This window comes from Myotis myotis, unplaced genomic scaffold (assembly GCF_014108235.1).
Source record: "Myotis myotis isolate mMyoMyo1 unplaced genomic scaffold, mMyoMyo1.p scaffold_m19_p_7, whole genome shotgun sequence".
Taxonomy (NCBI): Eukaryota; Metazoa; Chordata; class Mammalia; order Chiroptera; family Vespertilionidae; genus Myotis; species Myotis myotis.
In genome coordinates this window covers 37248758-37263514 of record NW_023416379.1, presented here as the reverse complement: position 1 = coordinate 37263514, position 14757 = coordinate 37248758, and the positions used below count along the sequence as shown (strand labels likewise).

General features: G+C 37.0%; 1 protein-coding gene across 10 annotated transcripts in view; it reads right to left on the bottom strand.

Annotated features, from left to right (window-relative positions):
• Positions 1-8698: 8698 nt before the first annotated feature.
• Positions 8699-14757, bottom strand: part of WASF1 (WASP family member 1) — a 35520-nt gene continuing 29461 nt past the window's right edge. For 8 of the 10 annotated variants that reach the window (XM_036316821.1, XM_036316817.1, XM_036316818.1 and 5 more), the window contains 4 exons: positions 14489-14661; positions 12262-12441; positions 10441-11069; positions 8699-9551 (listed from right to left, as the gene is read on the bottom strand). In XM_036316821.1, the coding sequence (XP_036172714.1) occupies positions 9394-9551; positions 10441-11069; positions 12262-12441; positions 14489-14661 (1140 nt within the window). In that variant the 3' untranslated portion in view covers positions 8699-9393. The remainder of the gene's footprint in view (positions 9552-10440; positions 11070-12261; positions 12442-14488; positions 14662-14757) is intronic. The other 2 variants (XM_036316823.1, XM_036316825.1) reach the window with 1 other exon arrangement.

The window sequence follows — 14757 nt, the reverse complement described above, 5'->3', positions numbered from 1 at the left end:
ATGTAAAACTTTGACCCTTAATTATATGAAAAGATTTATCCAGAATGATTTATTTCTCAAAGATTCTAGACAGGTAATGTTTTATTTTAAGATATGTATTATACCAAGACCTGGGAGCAGAAGGGTGAGTAAGACAGTCTCTATCCCCTGGCATCGGTATTACCAGTGATGCCTGCTGGGGCACCACTTGTATTCCACAAAGATTCCACAATCACCATAAGAGTTAAAATAGAATTGGAAGTGTAAATAAACGCTTCAAACACACACATTCCTCCCTTAAACAAGAATGCTTCAAAGTGAGGTGCCACTAGGAATTTTGATTTTTGATGAAGTTTTTATAAGCTGTATAACTTTAAATAGAATCCTGCAAGTCCCCAAGCAGCAAATTGGGAGCCATTTGACAGGTCTGCCACTTGCTTTCTCATTCTTCAGAAGACTCCAGGGATGCACTGTCTCCACTTACGTAAGCCCCTGTATCTATTATTTTTGAACCACTTCCCTTTGTTAGTTAAAAATAACATGGATTGTTCACAGTATTTTTTCCTGATGTGTCTTTAAATGCAGCTGCATGCAGTTCCACTGCAATGTCAGTTTAATTGTGAGCTTAAAGGACTCAGTTAAAATGTGGACACGGCATTTTATGTAACTCATGCTCAAGATGGGAAAACATTTGTTTGATAATTTTTACTTTTCATAAGTACCAAAAATGGTCTACATGTTAATTTTGAAAAAGGAATAAAAAATAGAGGTTGCTGGCCAATGTCTTCCTGGTAATAGGTACCAGGTAATTTGGATCTACCTTCTTGCTGAGGACAATCAGAAAGCTAGATAGAGTAGTAAAAATATATGCTTGAGACCACCTGAGAGATAACAAGATAGTAAAGAATTGCCAGGCCAAGATCTGGGGGGATTTGACGGTCCAGTTACTTTCTCTTGTTGGCTATAAAATGCACCATTCATATCTCGCGCTGGGGGAAGCGTAGTTCACGGAGGCCCCAGCTGTTGCTCTTCTGGATCTACTATTGTGTCCATGCCAAGGCCAGCTTACCTTCTGCTGCTCCTAGTCAGTGACTAAGCACAGCAGGATCAGTGCTACTGGACCAATCCTCTAACAGGCAACTTTAGCGTGAGGACTCCCCACAGCCCTAGCCAAACCTTCTTAGAGTAACACTGCAGTCTAAGACGCTTTCCAACCAATACTCCTTTCCCCTCCCTCCTTTCACCAAAGGCTCTCCACAGGCCTTCTCTGGTCCCCTGTTCCTTTATAGATACTGGCCCCAATAAACATCTTGCACATCTAACCGTCTTGGCATATGCATCTCATATGCCAAGGTCCTAACCTCACATAGGTGGTAGTGGTAGGACAGAGTTTTGGGCTGGCTCTTTCATTACCTGGCAGGCAAAGAGGAATGTCGTCCTGATTGGTATGTGGGGCATGGATAGTCCCTGGCATGGGTAGTGGCCAAACTGCCTGAGAAAACAGCCTGGGGAGGTGACTGTCCCTGCTTGTATAATGAAATGATTCAGGAGTGAAATGAAAAAGGCCTAAAATGACAGTGGGGTTGGCTGGTATTGCCAAGTTGCAATGATGCTTGGCAGTTTAAGAAGCAGTTAAAGTCTCTGGGTGAGAGCTTAGTTTGGTAGTTTACAAAAAGGCCCTTATTCTGGCTGTGAAATGCAGATACAACTACAGACCTGTTCACTAGAGACACAGAATTCTAGAGACATTTAAATGCTCAGCTGATGCAGGTCTGCTATGCTAAGGCCAAGAAAACTTGCATGAGGGCATATGAATAGCATGGCCACAGTGGCAGGAATGAAGACCGTACTGAGCTCCCACTTACCAAAGTCAACCCAGCTACTGCTGCCTCTAAATGCCCAATCTGTTAGCAGCCAATATGACTCTAAAATTTAGATAGAAATGCAAAGGACCAATAACAGTGAAGAAAACCAACAAGGAGGGTGGGCAAGCTTTCTTGGATAGCAATTCTTTCTATAAGGACATAAACACGTTAAAAAAACTGTGATATTGGTATAAAAATAGATCAGTGGAACGGAATGAAGTCTATAAAGACTCATGTATTTGTGTGTATCTGTATTGTCAACATTATATTGTTATACCAATCATATATCAGCATAAACACACACATATAGTTGTCTGTGTTTATGTATTTTTGATAAACTGGTCCTGCAGAGCACTGGGAAAAGAACAGTCTTCAATAAAAGGTGCTAACTTGATTGGATAGCCACAGGAAAACAAAATGAATTGCAACCCTGACCTCACATGGCGCACAAAAATCATTTCCAGGTGGATTATAAATCTGACTGTGAAAGGTAAAACAACAAAGCCTCTAGGAGGCAATACAGGAAACTCGTTTTTACAAGTGCGGCATGGAGAAATATTTCTAAACAGGGCACAGAAAGCACTAACCATGAGCAAGACTGGTTAGTGGACTACATTAAAATTAGCAACTTACTTTCAAAGAGCATCATTAAAGCGAGAAAACAAGCCACAGAAAGGGATAAGATAGGGCTCATAAACACATGAAAAGATGCCCAACCTCATTAGTAACCGGGGAGAAGAAAATTTAAACCATAATGAGACACTGCCACAAACCCACTAGAAATAGCTAAAATTAAGCAGAATGATACCCGAGGCCGGCAGAGATGTGGAGCCACAGGAATTCTCAGACTGCTGGTGGCAGTAAAAGCTGGTACAGCTTCTTTGGAAAGCCATTTGACATTATCTACTAAAGCTGAATAGCCTATGATTGAGCAATTCTACTTCTAGGTATACACTTAACAGGAATGCCTACACATGAATAAGAAACATATGGAAAAGTGTTCACATGCATATTATTTGTAAGAGCCCCAAACTGCAAACTAAAATAGCCACCAACAGTAGAATGGATAAATTGTGGTATATTTGTAGCATGGACTACTATAAAGCAATGAAAATGAACAGAGCACAGTTTACATATGGCAGCATGAATGAATTTTAAGAGATGCCAGATAAAAAGGCATATGCTAAAAGATTCCACTTATATAAAGTTTAAAATATAGGCAAAATTAAACTGTTATATTTGGAAACACATGCTTAGGTGGTAAAATGTCTAGATAGAAGCAAGGAATGATTATCATAAATTAGGATAGTGGTTCTCCTTGGGGTTGGAGGTAAGAGAAGGGTGGGAATTAGAAGGAAGCATGAGAGAGACTTTCTGGAGTGAGGACAACATCCTATTTCTTGGCCTGGACGGTGGTATTCACATGGCAGCAGATTGCTAAGCTGAAATTTTTATGCGCTTTTATGTATGCATGTTTTATGATAAAAAAGATGAAACAACCAAACAAAAGGAATGGCTGGCCTTTGATATCAAGATGAAAGGCTTAGTACTTGGTTAGTAGGCCCTACTCTTTGAGTTATTTTGATAATGGTGAGTGGTTCACACTGAATTATCCAGATGCTTTTACTGAGACTCTCTGCCAGACATTTCTGAGATGTTGGCTAAAGATTAAAAACAAAAACAAAAAAACCCAGTTTATTGGCATAGAGCTGTGGAAAATTAACCAATCCAAGCATCAAATCTAAAAATTTAGCCTCGTCTTAATATGCTCTAAAAAACAAAATAACAGAACCAAGCATTGTCTTTATTTTTAATCTGAGGGAAGTTTCTTTAAAAGAAAATGGATTCCTGCCAACTAAGTAAATGAAGCAGATGCGATGACTCCGACATGAAAGGGATAGGTAAAAAGTCAAATCCCAAAGAGCCTCCCCTGGCCACCTCTGTTTTCAATTACACAACCTTCACGGCAGAATCATCTCCGACAGAATTCTCAGAAGATTTCTAGATCTGAAAGATGACACAATAAAGGATAACTGAGTATGTTCAAATGAGGATAGGGCAGACATTCTCAGGTGCAACAGGATAAAAAGCAGGAACTGCAGTAAACTGAGGAAGCAAGAAAACCAAGATGTCGTCGAGCCCATGGGAGGTGAAATGTAAAGTCTTAAAAACAAAGAAGATCCATCTGCATGTTCTGACAATCCAGGAGAGCCCATGGGAGTGGACTGAACGAGAAAAGGCCATCAAACTAGCATTATGGCAAGTGAGAGAACACCTTCAACATGGGAGTTTAATCATGGGATTTAAGAGACTAAGACGATTCAGTCTTCCCTAGAGATAGTTCTTGGAAACCACAATACAGCCAAAACCCAACTGATGAATCCAACTCTCTTTCTGGCAACTGTCTTCAGGAAAAACACACAAAAACCCAATACACATACATTGCAGACTGGAGCCACTGTAACATTGAGGTCATTCATTTCAATGATGTTTTCAAGATTGTCTGACAATGTCCGCTTTCCCTGGAAAGCTCTCCCACTTTTCACAATGACTCCTTCAAGCCATATATACTTTTCTTAAGAATGCTGACACTCCTTCTGCTTCCCAATCACCCTGAGCAGGGTTGTCACATACTTCAAAGAGAAAATACATGCCATACGAAGGAAAAGTTTTCAACTTTTTGGCACCAGACTTTCAGATCTGTTTACATAGTCACCCTTTTCTCCTTCCTGCGGAAGAGGTCTCCTTTCACAAATACAAGATCAATCCCTCCCTCCAACCATGTCAGTGGTCCTTTCCTTGCCTATGTCCCAAGCTGTGTCACTCACCCTCCCACACCGGCTCCTCCTCTAATGGTCCTTTTGTCAGTGAGCCAGGACTGGAAGTTATCCTGGACTCCTTCCTCTCCAGTTACCAAGTCCACATCCTAAATCTCTATCGACTATATCTTGTTATCTATCTTCTGTCACCACCATCCCTAATTATGTCACCTACTGTAACAGCCTTAGTCTCTTGACCTCCAAGTTTACTTCTCATTCATTTGCACTTGTACCCGCCAATCATCTTACCAAAATGCTATTCTGATATATTACTTCCTCAATTTTATTGCCCATGGAATAAAATACAAACTCCTTAATATGGTTCCTAAGACCCTCTCATGATTTGCTCCTGGCTTGCCTTTCTAATTTATTTCTCATTACTTCACTCCTTGCATCAAACATTTCCAGACATTCACACACTTATTTCCTTTGTCTGGGAGACTGTCCACCCTCCCTTCAACATTTTCCTGCTGAGGTCCACCTCAATCTTTAAATGCCATTTCCTCTTGGAGGCCTTTCCTGACTTCCTAAACTAGGTTTGGTCTCTGTGCTAGGAACTTTCCTGACATAACATTCATTGTTCTTTGTCAATTTATCTGTATGCTTAGAAAGGAGGGCTCTGTCTATTCACAGTTGTGGCCTCAATAGTCAGCAGAGTAACTCTGCAGGCATCAAAAATTTTTGTTAAATAAATAAAAGGAAATATAATACATATAAAAAGAAATATAAAAATAAACCATGCATAACAGATGTGCTCCTTTACCTGGAATGATCTAGATAAATAGTTCTTATAGATTTTCTTTAGAGGTGCAACATTTCAGCTTTCATAGGTAAGAACAAAATAGGTATTTTTAAGTAATAGTTGAAGCTGTTACAATGGAAGACAGATTGTGATTTGATGGCTCTTGTGTCTTTTAGATTGTTTCCAGGCCAGAAAAAGTGGATGAAAAATTTGATTACTCCTGGAGACATTCATGTCCTGTATCAAAATAGTAGTAATACTGGAAAAGCTAGTTACCTCAAGGTAGGATGGATAAATAAGAAATTTATCAAGAAGTCTTTGAGTATAACATACATACTTACATAGATATGATAAAATATTACCACTAAAATCTTTATCTATCATAGGGAAGAGAAACTTTAAATATCCTAAGAAAGACGACTTCAATGCATGCTCAGTTGTGTTTAAATATATTTTTCTAAAGGAAAAAAGAGCAGCTGGCCTTACAATAGTAAGAAAAAGGTATTGATAACTAGACTGTAGAAAAAAAAGTGCCTGAAATGTTCATTCAAGGGTGGTATTCATTCTTTATTCAGAGCTTGGTTGTCAGGCTTGAAAAGCAACAGATTACTGATGCATCCTACAGCCAAGTCATGGAGAACATAAATAAATTTGTCCTTAGTCCAGCAATGAATAAAGGGGGAGAAGACTTACTCTTTGTATTTCAAGGGTCAATGCCTTCTGTCTGGCTTCAGTAGGACGATTTCTAGTAATGACAGTTTATGACACAACTTAGAACCACGATAATTTTGCTTTCATTAAACACAGCAAAGTGATCCTTAAATCCTGATACTGCATGATTAATATCTTGCATTGATTTATTTGCATTTTTTATCATGTGGATGATATAGAGACTGGGAAATCTAAAAGAAATTTCTTGATCTATTTAGGAGCTTTAAATAATTTATTTTATGCCTCCTCCAGTTTAAGGAGGTAGTTTAAAAAAAAAGCTGGGGTCAAGATAAATGTAGCAGAGTGAAAATCAACAAGTAAACAGCAGTAGTATGTTTACTAAGGGCAAAGATAAAGCTGTTTTAAAAGTAATTCATGAGAATTCCTACTAAATTAAAATACTTGATTAATTTTGCTCTCTGCCCTAAAAAATGTCTTTAGAAATATTAATAACTCCCACCTTTTGGCCAGAAGCCAGTATCTTTCCATTTCTTAAATTGCACACACATACGCACACAGATACACACACCCTTACACACAGTTTTGATGAAGTCAGGGCTAATTTTAGGTCATTCTTGTTACTGTGATTAATGGTAAAAAAAAATTTTAAACAGGAGCAGTATCTAGGAAGATATGATTTTTAGAACCTTTGTAGACAGCATCAAAAGGGGTATTTCTGAACCTACTTATATGAAGAGATTGTGAGTTGCCTATTTTAGACAAGGCGCTGGCTGTCTGGTGAGTCACCTATGTGGCAAGCTCAAATAGGTAATAACTGTGATACAAAATGGCATAAAGTATCATGTGAAGAAAGCTTGTAATAAAAGAATTTGAGAAAACGAAAAGGAATAAGAATTCCTGTTGTGGTGATCTGAGAAGACTTCATGAAAAAAATGGATGTGAGATGATTGTTGAAGAAAGAGCAGGGCTTTCTAAAGGTGGAAATAAAGGGAAGTGTTTTGTAATTTATAGAACACAATCCAAATTTTGTTACTTATCTTTTAATAAATATTTGTAATGTGAAATTGCTTCAGAAGTCATCTCATCTGCCCAAATAAATTATAAATTATGAAAAGCAGTGGTTATAGCTTAAAATGCCTTATAAACCTGCAGCTTACAAATATTCCTTACTTAAGAAGGGTAAAGAACACACTTCCCCTCTCTCCACAATGACTGAATCTCACCCCAAACTCCATTAGATATTTCCCTCCCTTCTTCTGTCCCAACATTATTGGGAGGAAGGAAAAGTGTCACAACAAAAGCCAAACGGATTGACACCTTCATGGAGGTAGACTATACACAGAATAAAGATTAAATAAAGGACTAAAGAGTATTCACTGGATTTGGTAATGTGGAGGCAAATGGGTGACTTCAACCAAAACAAGTGAAACCAATTATTTCCCCGTGATACTCATTTTTTCTGACTCTATGCTTATGACCTTGTAGAATAACAACATAATTCAATAAGAAAAAGGTAGTCATTATCCAGTAACTTTCATCCCTCCTAGGATATTAAAATTGACCACTGAATGACATGTTCCAAAACTATCTCAGCAAGTTAACTTGAAAGGATATTTTGATTTTAAAATCTGCCGAAACCGGTTTGGCTCAGTGGATAGAGCGTCGGCCTGCGGACTGAAAGGTTCCAGGTTCGATTCCGGTCAAGGGCATGTACTTGGGTTGCGGGCATATCCCCAGTAGGAGATGTGCAGGAGGCAGCTGATCGATGTTTCTCTCTCATCGATGTTTCTAACTATCTCTCTCCCTTCCTCTCTGTAAAAAATCAATAAAATATATTAAAAAAAAAAAAAGTTCTCAAACTTTAAAAAAAAATAAAATCTATACTACAAGTATGGCCTCTTTAGTCTGTGGACACTTTATCTTCCAGAAATGTGGTAAAAAAAACCCCCACAGAAATAGATCATAAACTATTTAGGATACATACTTCCAGGCTTTACAACAGATCCACTTCTATTATTAAGAAATCTTCAACCATCTCCTTTTTATCACCCGTAAATGTTCCAACACCAATACCATTATGTTTTAGTTACCTGGCTATAATTGAGCTGTATAAAAACTATTTGCTACGCCTTTTGACCATAAGTACAAACTTTAAACTGTGCCATATTTTCTGGAGTTAAATTCAACATTATACAGTTTTGTAAGGTTGGAAAGAAACCTTAAATGGCTACGCAATCTGTTGTTCTAGGCAAAGCTACTAAGAGTGCAAAGCAAATCTTTTTATTAGAGCCATTAGGATATTTTTTAAATGTTTTTATTGATTTCAGAGAGAGGAAGGGAGAGGGAGAGAGACAGAAACATCAATGAGAGAGAATCATTGATCAGCTGCCTCCTGCACGCCCCTTACTAGGGATCAAGTCCGTAATCCGGTGTGTGCCCTGACTGGGAATCAAACCCTCAACTTTTGGTGTATGGGATGACACTCCAAAACAACTGAGCCAACCCAGCCAGGGCTATAAGTGGATTTTTAAATCTTTGTTGGCTATCTATGTATTAAGAGCCTACTTTATATTATTTGATAAACCTTCAGAAATAATTTTATTCAAAGAGCAACACCCATGAACCTTTAAAATGAACCATTTATTAAATCATTCTTAACAGTTATGTAAGTTACATATATGTTTATGCCAGAGTATTTCACATGGAAATCTTTTAAACTTTTATAGGCAAGCAAAATCGTACCACACAATATATAAGTGGGAAGGGGTACTGCTAAACATTCAAATAAAGCAAGTATTTAAAAACAATAAAACAATAATGAAAGAAATTCAAGCATTCCTTTAAGAGAATTCAATACTACAAGCTAAATGTACTTTCTGAGTGTATTCATATAATCAAGTCAGTTTCTTCTTTTAAAACATCAAGAAATGGAATAAGGCTCATTAACAGATACAGCTGCCCTCAAGATTTCAATCTCAGTTGCTTTCTTTAAATTAAAATTCACAAAGTGCACAATTAAGATATATCAAAAAACTGAATCTGCTATTCTAACAACAGCTGTCCATGCTTAATACTTAGTGGTTTATTTGACCAAATTGTGTCTTTTCAGGGAAAAATAAAAAAGATAAGCCACTGTAAAACATTTAGTTGAAATGTATGCTAATATTTTTCTTAGAAATAAAAAATTATGGAAGAAAAGGGTTATTTATCTTAAGGAAATAAAAGCAAAACACTGGAATGATCAAACATTTCCAAAGAACAAGCACCACAAAGGACATTTGCATTCAGTTTTGTAATATTTATCAACGTATTTTTCTTACTCCAACCAATCTACTTCATCGAATTCTGAATCATCTTCTGAATCACTATATTCCACAGCAATACGGCGGGACAGGATGGTGGCAACATCATTTTCAATGCGTTCATGTTTAGCTTCCTGTTCACGCTGCTCTTCTACTTTTCGTAGCTGAATACCTGATACAGTAAATCCAAACCATTCATTGTAAACCAAAATACTAGATATTGTTACTCTTTCTGGAATAAAATCAAATACACATGAGAAATACTAATAGAAAAATAAAAAGCAATGTCTATTAAAAAGACCTTGAAGGAATCATATTTAAAAGACATTATTTTTTTTTTATTATGTTACCTGTAGTTGGTGGAACTTACCAGACATCCCACTAGATATCTACAATGTATTAAACCATTATAATCTACTGTGCCTGCCTGCTCACCAAATCCTAAAAAGTTAACCAGATGATATTTTTCTTCTGTGACCTCTAGAATCAAATAAAATAAACATTGTTGACGATATTTTCTGAGGCTTTATTCTCCCTGGTACTGAGGAAAAGGCACTCGTATTCATTCTATTTTGTAAGCTCCTGGCATGTGGTAGGTGTTTAGGAAATGCTGGCAGAATACAGGAATGAATATGTCAGTCTTTTTTTTGTTACTAAGGGAGGAAACTTAACCCTTTAACGGCATCTGGTAGAGCCAGTGTCACTGAGACACCAGATGGACAGCCTTAACGCTGAAGAAAATACAGTTTTTTAAGGAGTTAATATTCATATTAAAAATAATGTAAATGGTTTTAACTAATTTTCTTTAATGTTTGTCTGACTTTTAATTTCTCATTTATTCAATAAACATTGAGACTCTCTAAGTATGAAAATAAAAGTTAAATGTGATATATTTTCTTGAAAATGCTTTAAAATTGAACATAGCTTTACTTTCTAAAGACCATTTGTGCAAAAACATGATCATTTAAAATTTTTTAACTGAGTAAAACATTATTGTTCAAATATTTAGAAAGTTTCTAGTACTACAATAGCAATGCTTTCAGTGGCCCTGAGAAAATTACCTTTGCGTATTGCTTCCAGAAGTACACTCCTGGCATCACTGATTACAGGTAGGGTTGATGGATGACGCTTTGGCTCAGAAGCAGGTACAACTTGTGATGGAGGAGATGGAGGCATTAATGGAACATGGGGACCTGGGGCAGTAGATGGAGTTGGATGTAGCCCAGAGGGAGGATGAGCAAGAGCTGCAACTGTGACAGGTGATGATGGTCGAATGCCAGGTGGAGGCAAGGGAGGCGGTGGCGGGGGTGGTGGCAGCCCCTGGACTTCACCTTGTGGGAGTGGATGAACTGGTACAGTCTCACATACTGGGGCAGCTCTAGCTACTGGTGGAGAGGGCTGTACTAGAGGAGGTGCAATTGGAGGAGGAGCTGGGTGAAGAACTCCAGGGGCAATCTGAAGAGGAGCTGGAGGTGGTGGTACTGCTGGAGCTTGCAAAGTAGTGGCTGGAGGTGGAGGTGGAGGAGGTACTGGTGGGGGAGGAGTTGAAGTCATTGAAGCTCTTAATGAAGAAGTTGACAAGGCAGATGGAAGAGGTGGTGGAGGAGGTGGGGGGGTGGGGCTCACAAACACAGGTGTCCTGCCTGTAGCTGGTGACTGAGGGCGATTTTCTATCAAACCTGTAGCAGAACTGAAATGATAAAGAGATCCTAGCAAGTTATTAAAAGAGAAAAAATTAACCACACAAAATATAAATGACGATCAGTAATAATACCAATGTAGATGTATGTATTAACATGTTCCTATAGGAATTACAAAATTTTCAGCAGTATTGAAAATGAAAGGAGTACTAAAAGTGGACCAAGAAAATTAATACAAGGGACTTTGGTTTGTAATATTCTAAGTGGTCTCATCCTCTCATGCAACTTTCATATCCATTCAAGCATTTTACGCTTACAATTTTACACTGTGATATGAGTCTTTATAATGACTCAACATTTATTATATTGCAATATTTGTAGCAATACCGTGACCACTAAAATGCCGTATTTATATTGAAGCTATTAAGGCTCATCATATGTCATTTCAGTTAAATCAGTGACAACTAATTACAAACCATAAACAGAAATGTATGGCCCTCTTCCTTCCTGAGGATAAAACATCAAAGGAGTCAGTGACAGAAGGTTGATTTTTTTTTAACTGAAAATTATGAAGCTGATCTCTCTCTTTAAAAATTTATAATTTGAACAATGGACAAAATTAAACTTCAAAATAGCTTTACTAAAAATACTATGAGCAACTGCCTATTCTATCTCAAATTCTGAGAATATTTCCCCTAATATCAAATTAACATTTATAATCAACACCTTTGGTTCCCATTTTTTAGTCCCTTAACACATTATGAAAAATTTTTATTTGTGTTAATATACAATAAGTCCTCCCTTATCACTGTCAATAGGTTCAATGACTTTAAATGAAACGACATATAACGAAACCAATTTTACCATAGGCTAATTGTATAAACAAGAGTTAAGTTCCCATAGCATCTAATCAATGTTAAACATGTTGAATAAAAAGATGACACTATTCAAGGGCCCGCTATACTGCACATCATGTGTTTAATAACAAAGCTATAATAAAATGAAATGCACTTTAAACTTTAAATTCTCATTAGTTATATTTTCCCAAGACAATGTGTCAGCTCTTATCAGAGGTTGGAAAGTCATCTCCCAAAAGATCAATTTGCCCCTCTCCCTGTTTTTGTAAATAAAGTTTTGTTGAAACACAAACATACTCATTTAATTATGTATATGGTCCATGACTTCTTTCATGCAACAATGGCAGAGTTTAGCAGGTGTGATACAAACATATGCCCAACATACCTGATACAGGTGGGTATGGGTTTTGCATCTCCTGCTCCATGCATTGGTGGAGGTGGAGGTGGTTCATGTGGTCTTACTAGGACCCTTTCCTCGGCTCTAGTCAGAAGCTCACTCATCTGACTAAATGGCAAGGCAGAAAGTGAGTAAGATCCATCCATATGATCCACATATGTTTGAGGTCTAAAAAAAAATACAGTATCAGTATATTTTTCTTGAATTACTGGAGTAACGTGTTCTACATGAAATAAAGATTATCCTTTGAATGCCAATATTTTAACCACCTTTAAGAAACTCCTTCCAGAAATTCATTACATTCACCCTGCTTTTAAAACAAAAAATGCTGCTCACAATGCAAATTTTCCTTGCTGATTCAGGTTCATTATGATGACCTCCAGTTATTTTATTATTTTATAATATCACACTAACTCAATTCATAAGGATAAAAGAATTACATATATAAGCTTATAAACAAGAAAATAACCTTTAGCAAATTGCATTCAAAGCTGTCTGCCTCTATTTCATTTCTTTCTTTACAATAAGATGCCAATGACAAAAAGTTAGAATACAAAAATTGGAATTTTTCACCCTAGCCAGTTTGGCTCAGTGGATAGAGTGTCGGCCTGCAGACTGAAGGGTCCTGGGTTCGATTCTGGTCAAGGGCACATGCCCAGGTTGTGGGCTCGATCCCCAGTAGTTGGCGTGCAGGAGGCAGCCAATCAATGATTCTCATCATTGATGTTTCTAACTATTTCTCCCTCTCCCATCCTCTCGGAAATCAATAAAAATATTTTTTAAAAATTAATTAATTCGCCCTAACCTGTCTGGCTCAGTGGATACAGTGTCGGCCTGCATACTCAAGGGTCCCAGGTTCGATTCCGGTCAAGGGCATGTACCTTGGTTGTGGGCACATACCCAGTAGGGAGTGTGCAGGAGGCAGCTGATCGATGTTTCGCTCTCATCGATGTTTCTAACTATCCCTCTCCCTTCCTCTCTGTAAAAAATCATTAAAATATTTTTTTAAAAAATTAATTAATTAAAAAAAATAAAAACTGGAATTTCCTACCACCAGGATATCTTGTTGCTCTCTTAAACCTAAATGTCTTACATCCAAGGAGAAAGGTCTCCTTGACCCTAACACCAGACATGATTAACTACATCATTTTTGTCTTTTTGGTGTTTTCAAAGGTGCTAGGGTACTCAGCAAATAGTACACTGGTGCGCTGAGTAACAGAGCAACTTGTGTCTGAAGATCAGATTTAAGCAAAATTTTAGATACCCTGAGCATGTGAAGACATACATATTTACTGACTACAGAGCACACTGGGGACAGTTGGATTTAAAAACTATGCACAAAGCAAGTTAGGATTATTGTATTTACACTACTAGGTCAGCTAGATACTTCAATTACTTAACAATAGTAGAAATAAATGTTTGCCTATAGATTAATTTTTTTAAAAAAATCTAAATTCTTTCAGTGTCTTTTAGTAATGTATAGAAAGTGTCTTATATGTATATTACTCCTAAAATAGGCCAAAATATTTATCATGGCCCAATAATTTACAAAATTCAAAAGAAAACCTTAAGCTCTTTTGCATTAAAAAATCAATAACTATTACATATGTAAAAATAATAGTTATAATCAATCAACTATACAAAAATAAATTTCTTCATAGAAAGATGTTAGTATGTTTGTTAGGGTAGTGTATTACTTATATAGGGCCCCTAACCATGGAGAAAGGAAAAGTACCTATTCTGTATTTTTACAAAAGGGAGTGAGTAATTTTGTTTTAAAATCCTGGTATGTCTGAGTGAGAGATTGGCATAGAAAGGATGTCAGAAAGAAAAAGGAACAAAATATAACCCTTTCTCAATTCCTATTTTATATATAGTGAGTCAATAATAGTTCAAAAACTATTCCAGAGTCCTGTCTCCTATTATAAAATTCTAGCAGAGTCTGCCTGAAAAACTAACAGGAAGTTGAGACTTCATACAAAAGCTAAAACAACCCTGAAGATCATCTACTCAACCACCCTTTTCAGAAAATGACTAAAGCCCCAGTATGAAAATAATCTGCCACAGTGGTCAGGGTTTCAAAACCATCTCTATACTTATAACAGGGTCTGCCAGTTCAACAGTTCAGGATCTAATACTTAAAGATAGAGATATTAGAAATAAAGCCAGTATCATATCATTAATTTTGTTAGAAAACAAACAAAAGAAAAGAAACCTTGTTTCAAAATGAGAGGCTGGGCCATTAGCAACTTCAATATGCTTATGTAAGAGATTAGCATCATCTTCAGCCAACTCTGGACCTTGGGCCAGCTTCTGCCATTCTCTCCGCCTGTCATGAGGTGCTCTTGGCACTTTTTCTGGTTCATGAGGACGATCTAGATTTTTCTGCTATAACAGATGTATTGAAACAAAGCCAAATGCTAAGTGCTAAGTTTTTAAAAGGGGTTATAACAATCAAAATAAATCCTAACATCAATACTACAA